This window comes from Ursus americanus, chromosome 7 (genome assembly GCF_024610735.1).
Source record: "Ursus americanus isolate L20-20 chromosome 7, mUrsAme1.1.p, whole genome shotgun sequence".
Classification (NCBI taxonomy): Eukaryota; Metazoa; Chordata; class Mammalia; order Carnivora; family Ursidae; genus Ursus; species Ursus americanus.
Window position 1 is genome coordinate 2,609,375 of NC_142133.1, and position 20,741 is coordinate 2,630,115.

Below are 20,741 nucleotides of genomic sequence, written 5' to 3' on the forward strand. Positions count from 1 at the left end.
GCTTAGGTGATCTTTCTATTGCTGAGAGTGGAGTGTTGAGGTCCCCTACTATGAACGTATTATTATCTATATGTCTCTTTAGTCTGGTTAAGAGTTTGCTTCTGTATCTAGCAGCTCCCCTGTTGGGGCATAGATATTTATAATTGTTATATCCTCTTGTTGGATACACCCTTTAAGTATAATATAGTGTCCTTCTGTATCTCTACAGTTTTTAGTTTAAAATCTAATCTGTCTGATATGAGAATTGCTACCCCAGCTTTCTTTTGAGGTCCATTGCAATGAAAAATGGTTCTCCATCCCTTCACTTTCAGTCTGGATGTATCTTTAGGTTCAAAATGAGTCTCTTGTAGAAAGCATATGGATGGGTCATGTCTTTTTATCCAATCTGCAACCCTGTGGCATTTATGGGAGCATTTAGGCCATTCACATTGAGAGTGATTATTGAGAGATATGATTTTAATGATGTCATGTTGCCTGTGACGTCTTTGTTTCTATAGATTGTAAATATCTGTTCTGTATCACTCTTGGGGCCTTTTAACTTTTATAGAACCCTCCTTAATATTTCTTGTAGGGCTGGCTTGGTATTCCCATATTCTTTCAGTTTCTGCCAGTCTTGGAACCTCCTTGTCTCTCCATCCATTCTGAATGACAGCCTTGCTGGATAAAGGATCCTTGGCTGTATGTTCTTCTCACTTAGTGCTCTCAATATGTCTTGCCAGATTTTTCTGGCTTGCCAGGTCTCTTTAGACAGGTCTGACGTTATGCTCATGTTCCTCCCTCTGTAGGTGAGGATTCTCTTCCCCCTGGCTGCTTTCAAGATTTTATCCTTGGATCTAAGATTTGCAAATTGTACTATTATGTAACATGGTGTTGGTCTGTTCTCATTGATTTTGGGAGGGGTCCTTTCCACCTCTTGGACACAAGTGTTTGTTTCCTTCACCAGATTAGGGAGGTTCTCAGCTACAATTTGTTCAAATATCTCCTCTAGACCTCTCTCTTTCTCCACCCCTTAGGGATGCTGATGATTCTGACATTGGAAAGTTTCATTGAGTCCGTAATCTTCCGTATTCTGCATTCTTGAAATTGGAGTTTTTAAAGCCGAGTTCCCACTTTTTCCTTCTTTTCTATTATCTCATCTTCCAACTCACTAATTTGTTCTTCTGCCTCCTTTACCCTGGCCATCAGAGCATCCAGTTTAGACAGCATTTGATTCATAGCATTCTTAATTTCTGCCAGAGTGACAATTTGGTTATATCCATATCCATTAGTTCTGTGGCAGAGGCCACAGTCTCTGTTTCTTTCCTTTGTTGGGGGTTCCTCCTCCTTGTCATTCTGATGAGGAATGGTTGTGGGGATGTACAGAGCCCAAATTATTGACCAGGATCCAAGCAAGGTGCACTTGTTTTATAGGGACCTCAGGGATGTGGGCTTCTTAATTTTCAGCCTGCCTTCTGGGGCATGGGCTTGCCGTGCTGATACTCAGGCAACCCTGTTTGGGTAGATTTGCCCTGTCCCCTGGGGGGTGGGGGTGGGCACGGTGCACACCGGTTTTTCCTGGCTTTTTTTCCTCTGGTGGCTTTCCCTGGAGGCTTTCTGTGACTCTTCTGAGAGTAAAAGCAGCAGTGGCTGTATACAAGCCTCTGTCTCAGAACAGAGAGATCGCAGTCTGCTCTCCACTGAGCTCTCCTGGCCACTCTAACTCTGTTTCTGTCAGTGCTGCTAAAAACCCCACAGCGTCCTGTGTTGCACGCCCCACAGCCGATCTCCCAGTCCTCGATCCCACAGCTGGCATGTCTCTGCCCTTTGTGCTTCTAACACCGCCAACTTCCCCGGTTCCCATGCACGCTCCCAACCTCTCAGTTTCCGTCTGGTTTCGCAGCGGCTACCAGTCCGTGAGTCTGGCCCGCTCCCCAGTGCAGGAGGCTACTGCTTCCTGGCGCCCGAGCGCAGCGGCTCCCTCCCCCTTCAGTTTATCTTCTGATATCTGTGTGCAGATTCTCGGCTCGCTGCTTAGTACCTCAGTACTCAGTCCCGGAGATGTTCGTTTGTAGATATCCAGATGTATCTTCCTACCTTTCAGGCTGATTTCATGGTTGTCCAGGATGGTCTGGTAGATATCCAGTTCTATTCAGGGGACCAGCTGAAAAAGGTCCCCTTCTCCTCTGCCATCCTTTTTCTTCCTTCAGCATGTTTTAACAGTAATTCTTTTTAAACAGAGATACATTATCAAAATTAAACAAATTAAACGTATTTTCTTAGTATAAAATATTTTGTCAGTGTTCACATTTCCACTTCCAGTACCTTTTAATAAAATTTTACACTTCAGCTACATCAAATAACCCACTAGTTCCATTTTTTTTTTCTTCTTGGAGAATCCCCCTTTGGAGCTTTATTTCCTGGTTCTTCCTCTTCAAGCTCCAGGCATGCAGCATAGCAGGTATCCTGGGATCACTCTTCAGCACTCTCCTGTGTTCAATCTCCTTTCCTGGATGCTTCTTTTTTTACTTCTGTTCTCTCTCAGCCTTCTGGAGCATATTCTCTCAACAAGAAAGTCTGCATGGGAAGTCATTTTTTCCCCCTAATTCTTAAGGATCTGAAAAAGTCTATTTTCTTCCACTTAATTGAAAGTTTTTGTTTGTAGAATTTCAGGTTGCAAATCGTTTTGACTCAGATTTTTGAAGAAATTTCTCCAAGGTCTCCTGGTGTACCATGCTGCTGTTGGAGAGGTCTGATGCAATTTTCCTTCCTTTTCTGTGTATGTGACTTGCTTTTTTCTCTTTGGAAATTTTTTTCTTTTAATTTCTCAATTTTGTTTTAACATTTAGCAATTATTACATGAGAAGGTAAATATTAAATAATATAAATTTCTCTCCATGCATACCATTTAACTGCATCCAGAAAGAGATTCTCTCTCTCTCTCTCTCTCTCTCTCTCTCTCTTCTTTATTTCTGGGTTTGAACTGCATGGGTCAACTTACAAGTGGATTTTTTTAATGCAGTACAGTACTGTAAATGTATTTTCTCTTTCTTATTTTTTTAAATTATAGTTGACATAAAGTGGTACATTAGTTTCAGGTATGCAAAATAGTGATTCAACATTTCTACACATTCCACAATGTTCACCACAGTAAGTGTAGTCACCATCTCTCACTGGAAACTTTTTTTAAAAAAGATTTTTTTATTTATTTGGGGGGGAAGGGCAGAGGGAGAGTGAGAAACTTTAGTGGACTTCCATGCTGAGCACAGAGCTTGATGTGGGGCTCAATCTCATGACCCTGAGATAGCAATCTGAGCCAAACCCAAGAGTTGGGATGCTCAACTGACTGCACAACCCACGTGCCCTGTCACTGGAACCTTTTTAGGAGCGCTTTCTGTTCTACAAATTTGTATCACTATGCCTTTATTATACTGGACCTCTGATAAGCCTTCTATTTTAGACCCCTGTCTTTTAGTTTTGTAAACTTTTCTTGCAATATTTTTTTGAAAATTTCTTCCTATTTTCTTATTTTCAGAGACCAGAGACTCCTTTTAAATCCTGAGCTTCCTAGATTAGAATCTTTTTCTCTTTTTTATAGTTGCTTTTTTGTTCACTTCCTTATAATTTTTTGAACTTTAGTTTCAAGAGTTCATGCTACATTTTTATTTATTTTTATTTTTTAAAAGATTTTATTTATTTATTTGACAGAGATAGAGACAGCCAGCGAGAGAGGGAACACAAGCAGGGGGAGTGTGAGAGGAAGAAGCAGGCTCATAGCAGAGGAGCCTGATGTGGGGCTCGATCCCACAACTCCGGGATCACGCCCTGAGCCGAAGGCAGACGCTTAACCGCTGTGCCACCCAGGCGCCCCTCATGCTACATTTTTAATTGCGTATTTTCATTAACGAGCTGATCATGTTCCATGAAATCTGGATTCAAGTCCTAGCTTGGGGCAGATTGTAAAGTTTTAAAAAATAAGAAGTGATTACTAGGGGCATGTGCAGGTAAATGTTACATTTACTTGCTGATTAATAAAATCACTCATTAAACACATTTAGTTAGTGCTATGTGCTGTGCACTGAAGGACAAAAAGGGGACAAAAAGAAATGTGAATTGGTAAACCTTGTTGCGGGCTGCGGATGTAGGAAGGTAACACTGAAAAGGGGGAATTATCATTTGAGTGCCTACTGTGCTGGGGTGATGATGTCTACCTCCTGCAGAAAGAGATGGGAGCTCAAACAGTCAAGAGCACAGCCCAAGTCAGGCAGTGGTGAAGCAGACATTCTGTCTACGTGTCAGTGTAGAGTTTCTCCTCTCACCACTGCACTATGTTCCAGACACCTGACAGTCACTCTCAAAGCACATGTGGAAGTTTACTGAGGATTCAGGGACATAGTCTGGAACCCACTGTACCTGTCTCAGGCATTAGAAGCAGAATTGAAGACCCCAGCATTCTCACCCTGTATTTGTTACCTCTGCATGACAACTTAACCTACTTTGTGCTTTCTATGTGGGCTTTCTCTGCTCCTCCTGGGCATTCCAGAGTTCCTGTCTTTTCATACCACAATTCCAGTTACACAGAGATGTGAACCTGATTCTGTGGTCCCAAATCCACATTCTTGAATCTAATCTATTTGGCTTGGGTTAGGGCTCTGTGCCTGGTTCAGTTGATTCTGTCTGTCCCTGGGTATGGCATAAGTTCCCAGGAAAAGTCAGGGGTGGAGAGGATTGTTGTCATTTTCAATTCTAGGCAGATATCTGGTGAGGTAGCCACTATGGGGGTTCTGAGTGAGCCTACCCTGAAGGGAAGCTGGAGTTGTCACCTACATTATTGAAAGTGAAATATTTATTCACAATATTCAATGTTCTAGTCACATGCATTTTTCTATTTTTTTTCAAAGTAACAGTTTGAAGGCCACAACTTGATTTTCCTCCCATGTAATCACATTTTGAATGCAGGGGGGAAATATTTTTCTACTGTATATAACTTATATGTAAATAACCATACGCTTTTTAACACTCATGGGTAAAAATGAGCTCAAAGTCACCTGCAAAATTGTATCTGGTTTTCTTTAGTGTGCATTTATTTTGAAATAGCTGATTTTCAGATACCAATCAAAATAGAATAGTCTTAGGCCAAGTTGTGACCACTACATTCCAACTTAATCATATGGTACGAGTCCTTTTTTGTGTGTCACACTATTCACATTCACCAAATTGTATCTTTATTGGAAATTGCACATTCCTCAATACTATTTATTTTCAGTGACATCACCAGCTAACGTGGGGTTTAAAAGAACACAAAATACTGCTTGCCTTTAGCAAGGCTTGGCTTTGCTAGTAAGCCGTTCAGTTACACTTCATCCAAAGTTTGTTTAAAGGAATGTAATTCTTGATCATACACTGTTTGGAGCATAAGCAAAGCTCACCATATATCAGAGATGCTTTACATCACAGGTGAGGTGGAACTTGCGAGGTGCCCAAAGAAAGGCTAAGTTTGGCTCCCACTTCCAGCTGGAAGGCAGATGTCAGACACAAAAGTCACCATGATCTACATATCACATACCAAAAGGTCAATCTATGTTCTCTCAAATACCTGATACTCTAGGTCCCAACTGTCTAAAGACAGTAGTAAGTAGCATGTATAATGCCAATTCATAGACTAACTCAAAAACTCCAAAGAGACAGTGTGAACAGTAAAAGAGTAGGCATAAAAATATAATATGCAGTTAAACGTATTTAATAGAAATATTAAAATATTCATTACATTTCTTCTTGCTGAAACCATGAAAGAATATCACTTTGTAATCAAAGTAATTTTTTAATCATGCAAAAGGTATTTTTGTTATTACATTCGTAAGTAGAGACTATATTTCAAAACAAGTTTATACAGACTTCAAAAAGGCCTAGACTTACAGTGAAATTTATTTAAATACCATTAGTTACATTGTATGCTGCTGGCATATGCATATTCACAGTTTATAAAGTAAAAACCCTAAACTTTTAAAGTCAGCTCTGAAATGGATGCATTTTCATTAATACATTCACTAGTTAGGTCTGTTCTACAACAGAAGGAAAGACAGATATAGGAGATATTTTGTAAAGAACAAACTCAACATGTCAGCAGCAAGTTTCAGTTAAATTAAACTAGAAACGAAACGAATGTTCCGAGTAACCAAAGTACAAAGTCAGTTCACCAGCTGAGAATGAAAATCAGAGTATAAATTGAAAGGCTTAAGGGAACTTTACAGAGCATACTGTGTGGTGATTTTATAGCAAATAAATATTAAAAATAGAACTCTCAAATTTATGATTTAAGAACACAATTTTGATCTTGTCAATAAAATATATTCAGAGGCATCAAAGGCAGGTAACACTACAAGACCTGTGAAAATGTGACATGGACTCTAAGGTGTCTTCCTGAAGTTCCTTGGGCTGGAGAGCATATGGAATGGCATGTCTGAACCATGGGAAGCACCACTCTCATATCAGATACAATGCTGAACGACACAGTCCATGTTCTAAGAAGTTTTTATTGGGGGGATGGAAAGAATTCTCAAAACAGATTCATGGCTTGAAAGTAGATAAACTCTCTTAAGAGCCTGGAGAGACACCATGAAATCACTCCAAGGTAATGAGCCGGTCCCCTATGTTCATGTTCTGTGTCACACCAGCCAACTCTCGGGCTTCTCAAAACATAATGAGTTTTGAGATAATATATTTTAGAGAAAAAAAGAACAGTACATTTTAGTAACTAAATGTTAGTCTCAAAATTAATTGCACATATTCGCCTTATAATCCCTTAATAAACACGTCGACTTTATGAATAAAGCGTTTTCCTTCATATTCTAATTAAATTTTCTTTAACAATTTATAATAAGAACCTTTCTGCAAGTTTGCTCTTGCAATAAATAGTCTTGTAACATTATTTTCAAAACCTAAATTCCAGTTGGTACTGTACCAAAATTTAACTTTGAAATTCACAGTACTGCCCAGAAACAGGCGGGCCCTGAGGTTCCACAGAAGGAGGGAGTGACTTCATTCTTGGTGTTTCCATCTGGCAGCATGCTTGGGAGGTCACAGAGTCAAAGGGCTGTGGACGCTATCAACGCTTCAGGCTGCTGTCCTTTTACTTCATACTTTTACTTCAAGTGGAGACTTTTTAAATACATATGACATATGTATGTACAAATATACGTAGGTGTGAATATATATACACACACACTTTTGGACGAAAGAATGACAGCAATATACGGGAAACTTCTGTGTTTTTTTTTGCCAAATGGATTCTATTTGGTTGATAATGTTTTCCCATCAATCTATCGAAGTCCGGACCAACTATGCAGGTAGGATGCCCATCCAGAGGAACGGGAAGCATTTTCTTCCTCACCTTTGGGGAGTTAAAAAAGGAAAAAAAAAAAAGCATTAATCTTCTCAAAACATACTTTGATGTTACAAGTCTATTCTTGAACCTTCAGTATTTGTCTTTCTTCATCAGACAATTCCAAATAAAGACCCTAGCACACCTAAGTATTATTGACAATAAGGGGAATCTGTACATTCTTTCAAAACAGAAGCCTTTACGTAACTTAGAATCTAAACCCAATAGTTGCGTGGTAAACCTCAAAACTAAACCAAGACAAACCAAAAACAACTGTTTGCAATCATTTTGAAATCAGTATATCGAGGTATGACTGACAGTACAATTCATCCTCTTTAGGTGTAGCACCACCATCCCCACCTTTTTGCCTTTTCTAGAAAGTCATATAGATTGGATCACATCATGTATCTTTTGAGTGTGGTTCCGTTTACTTAGCAGGACGCATCTGAGAACTGCCCATGTTCCAGTGGGTATCCGTAGTTCATTCCTTTTTACTGCTGAGGAGGATTCCACTGTGTGGCTGTACCAGTTTGTTTTATTCATTTGCCAGTGAAAGATATCTGCACTGTTTCTAGTTTTTTCCAATTTAAAATAAAGCTGCTCTAAACACTTATGTATAGGTTTTTAATTTTAAAAAATTTAAAAAATTATTATTGAGAAATAATCTACGTGAGATTCACCCTCATTCAGTGGTTAGGTTTGTGCAGTTTTTTTTGTGTGAACATAGGCTTTCATTTCTCTTTTCATTTCCCACACCTCAGAGTGGGACTGCTGTTGTATAGTGAATATGTTTCACTTTATAAAAAATGCCAAACTTTTCTAAGGTGGTTGTATAATTTTGTATTGAGTGTTCCAGTTTCTCTTTTTATCCTTTTTATGATCAACACAAACAATCCTGTCTTAATATTCAGAAAAATTCCGGGCTTCCAAGAAAATTTCAGACAAGGCCTCCTTTACTCTTTTATCTTCTTTTTTTTTTAATGATTTTTTATTATATTATGTTAGTCACCATACAGTACATCCCTGGTTTCAGATGTAAAGTTTGATGATTCATTAGTTGCGTATAACACCATGCAATACGTGCCCTCCTTACTACCCATCACCAGCCTATCCCATTCCCCCACTCCCCTCCCCTCTGAGGCCCTCAGTTTGTTTCTCATAGTCCATAGTCTCTCATGTTTCATTCCCCCTTCTGATTACCCCCCCTTTCTTTATCCCTTCCTTCCCCTACCGATCATCCTAGTTCTTATGTTCCATAGATGAGAGAAATCATATGATAGTTGTCTTTCTCTGCTTGACTTATTTCACTTAGCATTATCTCTTCCAGTGCCGTCCATGTTGCAAATGTTGAGAACTCGTTCTTTCTGATGGCTGAGTAATATTCCATTGTATATATGGACCACATCTTCTTAATCCAGTCATCTGTTGAAGGGCATCTCGGCTCCTTCCACGATTTAGCTATTGTGGACATTGCTGCTATGAACAGTGGGGTGCATATGGCTCTTCTCTTCACTACGTCTGTATCTTTGGGGTAAATACCCAGTAGTGCAATGGCTGGATTTACTCTTTTCTTCTTACTATGATTTGTATATTAATATATATGATTTGAAAGTTTTACAACCTTAAAAAAAAGGGGAACATCTCTTCTCATTACATGTCCTTTCCCTCCTCCCCTCTCCTCCCCAGATATGACCACTATTCAGTATGCTCCCTTCCAGATGCCCTTCTGTGTTGTCAAACATACGTATGTATCACAAATGATCTCATGTGGAGAAGCATTTCCAAAATTTTACATGGGACTTCCTGTGGTTTACAAGTCATTTCATTTCTTTTTCTATTCTTTGGCTTTATCCATGTGTTAGTTATGAACTGCTGTGTAACAAATTACTGCAAACTTAGTAGCTTAAACAGTACATATTATCTCAGTTTCCATGGGTCAGGAGACCAGGTAGGGAGGGCTTAGCCAGATCCTCAGGGTCTCTCACAAGGCTGCAATGGGTCTCAGGGATGGGTCTCATCTGAAGGATTGACTGGAGAAGGATCTGCTTCCAAATGCATGTGTAAATGGCAGAATTCAGTGCCTCCAGGGCTGCTGTACCCACAGCATCACTTCCTTGCCACATGTTTTTTTTTTTTTTTGAACATTTTTATTTATTTACTTGAGAAAGAGAGAGACCATACCAGTGAGCAGGAGGGGTATTAGGAGAGGGAGAAGCAGACTCCCTGCTGAGCAGGGAACCTGATACCAGACTTGAACCTAGGACCCCAAGATCATGACCTAAGCCGAAGGCAGATGTTTAACTGACTGAGGCACTCAGGCGTCCCCACATGGCCTCTTTAATAACATCAGCTTGCAAGTGGAGAAGGCAGAGAATCTGCTAATGAGATAGAAGTCACAATCTAACCTCATCGTGGAAGTGACCCCCGTCACTTTTGCTGTATTCTACTGGTTAGAAACAAGTCACTAGGTCAGTCTAATGGCCATTCAAGGGGAGAGGGTTACATAAAGGCATGAATGCCTAAAGGGCATCGTGGTGGCAGAACATGTTTTAGAAGTCAGTCTTCCCACAGTCTGTATGGAGAGCTTCCAGAAAGCTGGAGGAAGCAATATTGTTAAGGGATGGAAAACTGGGCACTGACTCTGCTTTCTCTCATCAGAGGAAGCAGCGGCCTTGCTCCCAAGAATGATGACAGCCAGGGGCTTGCACTTCCTAAATGAAATGCAGAGACCGCTGTATGTTCATTTGGAATGAATGATGCACTCTGAGTATAAGTCTTGTGACACAACAAAAATTCAGCCATGTCTTCAGATCTTGTAGGACTCTGCCCTGTGCAGACAATGTTCCTGGCAGCTGTTCATGTCCTTAGGTAAATAAGGACCACAGAAAGGCTGAAAGGTAACTGTTCTTTTTGGTAAGGTTCTACATCCTCTGCAAACCAAATCAGACACTTACAGTGAGTAGGAGTCCGTTCTCTTCCTGTCAGTCTGGAGATGACCAAAAAAGCTTGACGGTCTTTGCCTTTTCTCTCTCTCTCTTTTTTTTTTTGAGGTAAAATTGGCATATAACCTTATATTAGCTTCAGGTCTTTTTCTTCTTGGTTTACTTCTACAGAGTATTAGACTTTGGTAATGTTGTACAGTAAGTAAGAATACACACTCTGTAAATTATAACCTACTTGAGCAGCAAAGTTGAGATTCCAGTCTTGAAAAGAGAAGCACTATATGACTGACTTACTTAGGGAGTGAACCCGGCCTTCCTCAAGTTGTGCCTCAAGAAGAAAAATGTAATCTGTGAACAGTGGTGAAATTTAACATGCAGGAAGCGGGGTGAGTTAACATGTGCACTGCACCCAGAGCAGCAATCTACACTTGTCAGCAGTGTCTTCTTCACATTATTTGTTTCGAGTCTAATGCAACACTTTGCATTTTTTTTTTGCCTTATGTAGAGATGCCACAGGCAGCTTTGAGCAGCTCAGGACACTTGCCTGGGGTGTGAGCTGGGTCCTTAAAGAGTGTTTGTTACAGGGAGTTCGACACCACTTGCCAGAGTTGGATAACCTAAGCTAATGTCCTTTATCCCCTAAGCTAATGTTTCTCAAATATTTGTGACCCAGACCCACAGAAAAACATTTTGTATCAGGAGCTGATACAGACAGATACCAACATCCACCCATATACCCAGATAATTTCAGGAAACAATTCTTATTCTTACAAGATTCAATGTATTCTGATGTTTGTTTCATTCTCTCAATTAAAAAAAATATTCTGGATGTGATTCACGACATTAATTTCAGCATCCATTAGTGATTAGCAACCCAAATGAAAAATACTGGTATAAACTCTATACAAAATCAGACTCTGTAAACACTGCTTCAAAGGAGATGAAGGAGCCAAGAGGTACTTGTGTTTTTTGCTCTTATGGTCCCATTCCTTTCAGTGCCAGGAAGAGCAGCCCTCAGACCCTCTCTTCTGGCACCCCAGACATGTATAACATGGTCTGTTGTCCTTAAGGCCTTGGTAAAGAAATGTCCGTGGTCTGGCTGGGGAGGCTCAGGACCATCTGCAGCATGGTGACAAGTTTCCTGTGCATAACATTCCTTCTTGCATCTCAGACCCTTCACTTAGGTTTTACTTATACATAAAGTACATTGCCTGGCATCTCCAATGGAGGCAAAATTCTTAAAGTTTCTATCACAAAAGATCTTGAAAAATATTTCTTCAAGGTTGACAGTTATTTCTTATAGCATGCTAAAGACAGTACTTCACCAAGGCTGCTGAGAAGTCCACTGTGAGCCTATCACTCCTTTAAAGGTAATGAGGCAACGGGTCTTCTTTTGAGACTTTTCTCTGTCCTTTTTGGGGGGCAGTTTCATTTTTATGTGAAGAAGTAGACACATCCTTTTATTTATTCTACTTGAAATTGTATTGAGATTTTTCAAATGTGTGGATGGATGTCCTTCAGCAGCTCTGAAAATTTTCATTCTCTTCAAATACTGTCTCTACCTCATTCTTTCCTCTCCTCTCCTTCTAGAACTTCAATTATTAAATATATGTTAGTTGTCTTCATTCTATCCTCTATGTCTATTACCCACTCTTTCGTTTTCTTCTTCCATTGTTTTGTTTCTCTCTGAATTCTAAATAATTCCTTCTGACCTACCTTTCAGTTCAATAATTCTTGCTTAAGCCATATCTCTATCTGCTGCCAGACCATAACCATTTTTAATTCAATTTTTGTAATTTTTCTTTTGTTGGCTCACATAAATAAGAGATAAGAAGTGAATAACTTTTCGAAGGTACACTAGTTTAAGTTTAATAATGGGGGGGGTGTCTTCCTATATGTTTATAGGACTTAGCAAAAAACCTGTCTTAGAGTTCTGGGTTTCTAATGAACTTCTTATATGTCCCCTATGGGATGATTAATAACATCTGTGTTACTAGAACACTTAGGTTAGGTTATTAGGTTAGTCTGTTTGAGATTTGTTTTTTTTAAAGATTTTATTTATTTATTTGACAGAGTGAGACAGCGAGAGAGAGAACACAAGCAGTGGGAATGGGAGAGGGAGAAGCAGGCTTCCTGCTGAGCAGGGAGCCTGATGTGGGGCTCGATCCCAGGACCCTGGTATCATGACCTGAGCCAAAGGCAGACGCTTAATGACTGAGGCACCCAGGTGCCTGTTTGAGATCTTTTAATCAACGTATCTTCAACTTACAGGAGCCACCTGAGTGTTAGTAACATCTATATTACATTAAACATGCTGGGCTTTTAGAAGAAATATTAGATATGCTTAATATTTTGAGATCATATCATTGAAGTATATTTTAATTTAAAAATACACATATCCTTCCTAAAGTCCTGGTTAATTTTACAATGAAAAAAATAGTTTTAGCTTCAGTAGAATAAACAAAAAGTAATACAAAAAGCAAATTTGTGATTCAGAATAACTACATTACCAAAAAATGTACATGATGTATTCTTATTTTGGATCTTGTGACAAATACACTACTGTGGCTAAGGTAATGTACCCTACAATTAGCAGACCTGAGGTCACTATCAGTATTGAGAACCTTCCTTCCTCATTATTACAAAGATGTATTATAAGAAAACAATTTCAAAGAAACAATTAGTACTACATATAAAGTATTTCTGAAAAACCAAACCAAACCAAAACCAAAACCAAAAACTACCACCAAATCATCAGTCCTCTAGATCAGGGGTTCTTAAGGTATGGTCACCAGACCAAGTCCCCAGAGCACCAGTATCACCTGGGAACTTGTTAAAAGTGCAAACTCTTGGGTCCCACCCTAAATTTACTGAATCAGAAACTTGGGAGGGGGTGGCCAGCAATCTGAGTTTTATCCTCTCACCAGATGATTTTGACACCTGCTACATTTTGAGGACCACTCTCCAATGTTACTAAAGATTTTATTTATTTATTTGACACAGAGACAGCAGGTGAGAGAGAGACAAGCAGGGGGAGTGGGAGAGGAAGAACCAGGCTCCCAGGAGAGGAGCCCGATGTGGGGCTCGATCCCAGAACGCCAGGATCACGCCCTGAGCCGAAGGCAGACGCCCAACGACTGAGCCACCCAGGCGTCCCCACTGTTACTAGTTTAGTCAGGATTTTAGGATGTTAAAGAGCACCAACATGGGGTGCCTGGGTGGCTCAGCTAGTTAAGCGTCTGACATCGGTTAGGTTATGATCTCAGGGCCCTGGGAATGACTTCTGCTTGTCCCTTTCCCTCTGCCCCACCCTGTGCTCCTGTGTGTGCATTCTTCCTCTCTCTCCCAAATAAATGAAGTCTTAAAAAAAAAAAATGCCAACATGATGAAATAAACCAGTCAAAAGCGGGACAACAAGACCCTTTGGGCCTACTGATGTGATGTCTCAGAAAGTACACAACACTACCTATGAGGGATTTTTATCTCCCACCCTGTCCAATTACACCTGGATCTAATCAGAGAGCTTACTTCCTATTTATAGGCAACAATGGAACAACTTAAATGCTATCTCAAAGTACCAAATCTAGAACTGAGCTTCTGTAGGACAAATGACCAGTTTCTTCAACTAATAATTGACGTATTACAAAAAGGAACATGGAAATGCTACAGATAACAAAAACAAAACAGAGCTTAAGGGTCATCAACCAAATGCAATGTGTGAGCCCTATTAGGATGCTGTACAAAGACATCTGCAATAATGGGAACACTGGGCATGAAGTGGGTGTAGATGGCAGAGGAATCTGATACACAGTGAAGCGTTTGCTGGGGAAATCATATGATGTGTGGGATCTGCTTTAAAATCTCTAGCCCTGGGGTGCCTGAGTGGCCCAGTCGGTTAAGTGTCTGCCTTAGGCTCAGGTCATGATCCCAGGGTCCTGGGATCGAGCTCCACCTCAGGCTCCCTGCTCAGTGGGGAGTCTGCTTCTTCTTCTCCCTCGGCCTGCCGCTCCCCCTGCTTGTGCTTTCTCTCTGTCAAATAAATAAATAAAATCTTTAAAGAAAAAAATCTCTAGCTCTGCTCTTCCCCCGTCAAAAGAAATCTGACCATGAAAACTGTTAAAGATGAGTGAGAGCTACAAGGGACATGACAGCATTCTGCCTGTATGCTTGAAAAGGTCACTAATAAAAACATTTTAAACTAACAAAAATGAAACCATGATCCTTAAGATGCAGTCTGAAATCAGGTAACTACAGCAGTTGTATGCAAACCATTTTAAAGGAGTTTATGAAATCACAGTGTTAAATCTATTTGCCACAAAAATCTAAGCTCCAAATACAGGACAGCTTTAAAATTGCATCTGCCTTGAGAAATGGGACTGTCGGGTATGATATGGACCAACTGTTGTGCCATATGACTCTGCTGCCTCTAGACTATTTGGCGGGGGGGGGGTGGGGGAGGGGTGAAGGTGGTGGGGGAGTAGAAAAGAATAAGCTAATAACATGTTAAAAAATTATGATATAAAATAAACCGCATTCTTTGATAGAATTCAATGCTAGAACTACATGTCTAATTTTCAAAGATCTAACTAAAGATTGTATTGTATTTTGCTGCATCTTAAAATTATATTATGTATGAAAATTGCCCTAAAGTGTTAAAACGTTAGCTTTTCAAATCTAGTCAAAGGTTACACATATGATAAAACTCACCCAAATGAACAAAATTTAAATGTTTTAAGTCACAGTGTCACAATAAAGACTGTAAGCACACACACACACAGTCTCAACCGCAAGGCCAACATTTAGTGTAAGTTATGCAACAGGAGTTTTAATACTTTCCTTCACCTACCTTGAGCAATTGCAGCCAGTTTTCCCTTTTCTTCAGGGCTGAGCTGCAACATTGTATCTATAACAGGAAGGAGTCTCTCTTTCTCACTACCTGGTTTCAGGAAAATGAACTGTAGCAAGACATTCTTCAAGTATTCCAGGTTAGCTACAGACTTTTCTCGTTCCTGATTTCTTTCCAATCTTCTTATTTCACTTTTGAGGAGCTGATGTTGGAGAAATGAGTTAAAAATGAGTTTTAGGAGCTTCAGGTTAAACATGGCAGACTGAACACAGGCACTCTTCTTCTCTTCCCCCCTGAAATGCCCCCCAAAATGACTATAAAGGAGAGATTAGGAGAGAAGAAAAAAAAAATAGATGAGAAATATTAAAAAATTCCTACAAGATGGGAAGCAGATACAGTGGAAGAGACTCAGCCCAGTGGCTCACCAAGTACTACTGACAAGACGACAGAACGGATCCCACAGAAACACCAAGGAGCTCCTGCCTCCGTGTACAGAGGAGCACGGGAAACTGGGGGTCGAAACTGAGGAAAGATGTCAAGTCTACATAGGTTGGTACCATGATGCTCCCTTCACCTCCTATTCTCTAAAGAAAGTAAACCAGTGGGCTCAGGGCCATGGGATAAGATACAGTGCAGAGGGCAAGCTGAGCTTGAAACCAGGGCCTAAAGCAAACATCTACATTTACCACTAAGCCCTTCCCTGCCCTGCTCACAGACTGCAGGTAGTTACAGCGTCCACTGCAAAGTTATATTTACATGACGAACCATGGCTGTTTTGTTCACCAAAACAAAAGCCAAGTCTACGATAGAGTGAAAATTCAGGAATGTGAGACAATCTAAAATACTACCAGAAAAATGGGGCAACAGATGATATGCAAAAGAGGGTAGAATGCTAAAGTCTTTGAGGAAGATTTCTGGGTTGAAACAAACAAAAAATTAGTTACATTTCATCATTTTAGGTTAGTTCAGAAAAGTTAGCCAACTCTGTCCTAAAGCCTACAGTCATTTTAAAAAGTGACAACAAGGTCTAAGAAATCACTCAAGAATGTAAATTTGTGGAAATATAACATGTGAATAGTCACTTAGTTCACTGGGCTACTTAGCAATTTGTTAGATGTGATTTGTAGGAAAATGTTATTTTAGAGATGCATACTAAAATATTTAAAGGTCATAATATATACAGTTTACTATGAATAACAGTAATTCAGAATTGAAAAATTAATTTAGCAAGGATTGCTGAGGCCCTGCACAGAGGGAAGACAGTCTATTTGGAGAAGCACATAGAGGGCAGAAGCATGTGCTTTCCAGACAGACATGAGCTGGAATGTTGCTCCACATTTATCAGCTTCATTCATTCTCTCATCAGTGATTAAGAGGATTAAATATAATGATACATGTGAAGCCCAGGGCCTGGCTCACAAGAACTGCTTGGTAAGTAGTAGGACCATATTTGGAGAAGTGACTTAAGCCGTGAGCCAGGGTGGGTTGTGTAACCCTCAACTGCTCCACAGTCTACCTGCTGCCACACGTTTCTAGTGTCATCTTTAAATAGGAAAGTTTCCTATGCTACTTTATTATCCCCATCCACAATCTGTGATAAGAAGCTTAGTGCCATAAACATCAGCTGAATGATCTGAATGAAAAGCGTCCACGGTTTATCTTTAGAACATAAGGGCCCATACCCATTAGAGTTTTCCATAAGTATATGTAGAACAATGACTTATGAATCTACTCTAATCCATTTCTAAACTTATCATAGTTTCTTAGAAAAAATAGGAATTTAGTTAGTCTTTATATAATATATATCAAAGCAATTACTATTTCTCAGTTTCAGGAATGTAATATCATAAAAAATCAAGATGTGATGGATGTGTCTCATCTGGAGAGTGGGGAGAGGTAAAGAAAACCGACCTGCTGCAAAGAGAATTTTCTGGGTGGCAGTATTTGACCTTACCTTAATTTGCTCCATAAGGATGGCGTTGGTTGCTTCTGTTTCCCGAAGCAGGCCGTTTAAGTGATCGGCACTTTTTGTGGTGGAACTGAGCTTCTGAACCAATTCTTCTTTGGTAAATTCAGCGTGCCAGAGAGGCGGCTCTGCAAGATGTTGTTCCAGTAATTAATTTTCAAAATCAGAGATTACAGATGAAGATTCTAAGTAAGAAATATATCTAAGCACAGATATTTTACTCTGCAATATTACTCAGGCCCACTTTCTCTGTCATTCTTCTATTCAACATATCTCAGTTGAAAGGTTACATGTCGAACGCTAACACAAGTAAGGCAGAATCTCTTGTTGTAAAGCGTATAATCTAACTGAATTCAAGCTCTACGAGCCCCAATTCTAGAATTTGTTTGTCCTGTGTTTCTAGACTATTCTATCAGTTTTCCCACTCACATTCCTTTATGTCCCGAGAGTTTATGTTGTTTTACTTATAAATGAGGGGAGTAATAACATTTACCAATCATTTATATCATGGATGCTCATAAGAATATTATATGAGGTGGGTAGGTATCATTATTCAAATTTTGTAGATGAGGAAAAAGGTTCAGAGTTGAAAAGTAACTGTGGCAAAGGCCACAAAGCCAGATGTAATTCCGGAGTCTGCTGCCACTCTCTTATGATCCCTCCGTGTCATCATTACTAACCTTGCCTGGCAGGATTGCAGTTTTCATCCACACCACGATTAGTGACACCAGACACAAACAGTCCTTACTCTAGATCCTGAAACTTCAGGAAGAGAACAGAGTCCCCCTGAATCGTGAACATTCATGACAGGTAAGACTAACATATACCGAAGCTTTACTATATTTAATAAATTCAGCAGTACTAATTCACTCAGAGGAAAGCTGTCAACTTTTTAGAAGGGTGAGAGAATAGTTCATCCTACTTTCTGATACCACTATAGGACTTCCAACCATCTATTTCTGGCTCAAGCTTGGGGCAGAACTAGCATTTTATTTAAAAAAACTCAACTGCTTCATTCTGCAGGTGAGTTTTCCATTTGGAGTGGAACACTGAAAGAAATTTTCTTAGAGTAGCTCAAAAAAGCATGTATAACTTAAGAGTTAGGATTTATTAGACAAGACAGTAGAGCTAAATAGGAAAAACACACCCAGTTTAGTTTCAGGAGAATTAAGCAGCTGCTCTAAAGACTGTGTGTGAGTGCCGGAGGAAGATACAGACTCCGTGTCGGTTGTCTCCATTCCTTCTCCCTCCTCCCGGGTAATGGCATACATGTCCAGAAGGGGGAGATCTGTGCTTCTTCTTTCTCGAAGGTTCTTCAAAGGTTGGTGAGAAGAAGCTGGGCCTATTAAATTTTTTTAAAAAAAGAAGTGTGAGATTGTTCAAAATCATGGATTCTGCACTCACAGAGATACATAATAAATTAAAATGATCAGAGGAATGTCAAATGGTATGACAGGGCATTTCACTAACCAGAAGACAAATAAATGCTGCATAAAAAATTTCTAAGACCGCCCTAAAAATTTAGTTATTAACTTTTAACCATTTAAGTAATTTCAACAGAAACTATAAATTATTTGCTACCACCTAGATAAGATTTACTATTAGACACGACAATAGAGGGCTATACTGTTGCAAAATACTGGCAGAAATTCTAAAATTAGACTCTGTTTTTGAGGATTAGGTATTTTGAGGATAGCTGTGTACTTTCTGACACAATACTGAACTGAACTCTGCTGAGCAGATGTACTTGTTCACCACTACCTTACACCTTCACGTGACTCTGCCAGTTCCTACCATCACCCCCTCACATACATCTTCAGTGTTCAGCCAAGAAAAGCCTAGGACCCAGGGCAGGGAACTAATCTATTATGCTCCCCCAGCCAGGCTTTCCTTCTTGCTGATAGGTAACACCTGCATAGAACTTTAAGAATTATAAGGCACTTTCAAACACATTACTTTATTAATCCCGAGGAACCCGAAGGCCAGAGAAATTAAATGACTTTGCCCAAGGCATCATAGCAGGGTTAGGGACCAGAATTCTAACCCATATCTCTTAATTTCCAATTTCATTTATTTTCCATTCCATGAAGTTGCCTCATTTCTCAAACATTAGCCTCCAGCTGCCCTTACCGAAGCACTTTCCAGAATTTCTGATATTGTGCCAACTGCTTATTCCACTGCTGATTCCTACATCACAATCTCTCGTGTGTTTCCCTGACTGATTACTTCCTTTGATGACTCTTGGCATAGGCTGAACTTCTTGAAGCTGGCTTCGGACCCTGATGAGTGACCCATCGCTGCCAATGTCCTGGTGACATTTTCCAAGGTAAATAGTATTTAGTATAAAGTTGATACTTAATGCTAAAATGTAGCCTCATGTTGGCTGGCATATTCCCGTCTCTTCCAGGGAGGAGAATGGAAGATACCAGGTGCAGATGAACTAAATCTCCAACTAAGTAGAAATTTTAAAGGGAAGAAGCTATATAGACCAATCAATCCTATAAGTTCAGTGGGGCTTGAGTGTTTCTAAGCCTCTCACTCTAATATTTCTAATTACAAAACAGATGTATCTGATGACTAACAATGGAGAACACCAAACAGATTCAGTGAATACTGGAATTTGGACACGTGTCATGAGACTGCAGAGTATGTCTGTGTCGGAGAACAGGAAATAGTGTTACATGGAGGGTAACAGATACATGAAAATCAGTATTGTAAGAGGTGATGTAGGCTGCTATAAGTATAATCAAGAAGAGTTCAAATGGTTCAAATATCTTCTCAGTAACCAAATCCAAAATTCATTAATCATAGAATTGGCACTGGTTGTCACCTAGTAAACTTTCTTTTTCCTTACGAATTTGTGAAGAATGTATTTAAGTGACATAACTGTGAGAACGTGAACAACTGATGTCCTCATGCACACACACACACACACATACACACACATACTTCTTGCGGTTGGTTCACTCTTAAGCTGGAAAAGCTGAGCTTCCACCTTGGAGAGCTGCTGCTGTAAAGTTTCCATTGTCTTTCTATGCTCTTCCTGCAAATGGCGCACTTGATCGCGGAAGCTGCTGCGAAGGACCTCGTTTTGGGATGTTAGTTGACTCACAGTCTGTGCATGTTCAGACTTCAGCATCATGTTCTCTGATTGTATTGAACACAACCTGAATGGTGAGAGGAACTTACTTCATAGCAGATCTTTCAACTTGACATGCTACTCAGCTTTTCCCAACTAGGTTCTACTTGGTAATTAGCCCTTATATAACTACTAAATGTATGAATTAACTGCTAAGCATCTCTAATGGATAGCTGTGTTAATCATCTGAGGACTGGCTGACATCTAGTTCAAATTATCTCTGTGTCCTATAATTTAGATGAGGAACCTTGTTTGAGCAACTATGTTATTACAATGGCTCTGATGAGGAACTTCCTTCATCATTTATCAGAAAATAGGGCTAAATTTAGAGCATAATACTTTAAATCAGTCCCCCTTTCAGGTTCTCTTATGTGGGAGCTCATATAAGCAGACGGTATCTTTTCTTTATTACCCTGAAAACAAGTAAAAAGAATATGTTCTTTTGATTTATAAGCCTTAAAGGAAGTTTTCTGAATCATTTTTGAGCCAAT

General features: G+C 39.7%; 1 protein-coding gene across 1 annotated transcript in view; it reads right to left on the minus strand.

The window, feature by feature from the left end:
- Nucleotides 1-5,700: 5,700 nt before the first annotated feature.
- GCC2 (GRIP and coiled-coil domain containing 2) overlaps nucleotides 5,701-20,741 on the minus strand; it is a 54,852-nt gene continuing 39,811 nt past the window's right edge. Inside the window, exons 19-23 of the mRNA XM_045771619.2 lie at nucleotides 20,061-20,278; nucleotides 18,259-18,453; nucleotides 17,100-17,239; nucleotides 15,146-15,347; nucleotides 5,701-7,366 (exon numbers count right to left, since the gene is read on the minus strand). Of these exons, the coding sequence (XP_045627575.2) occupies nucleotides 7,296-7,366; nucleotides 15,146-15,347; nucleotides 17,100-17,239; nucleotides 18,259-18,453; nucleotides 20,061-20,278 (826 nt within the window). The 3' untranslated portion in view covers nucleotides 5,701-7,295. The remainder of the gene's footprint in view (nucleotides 7,367-15,145; nucleotides 15,348-17,099; nucleotides 17,240-18,258; nucleotides 18,454-20,060; nucleotides 20,279-20,741) is intronic.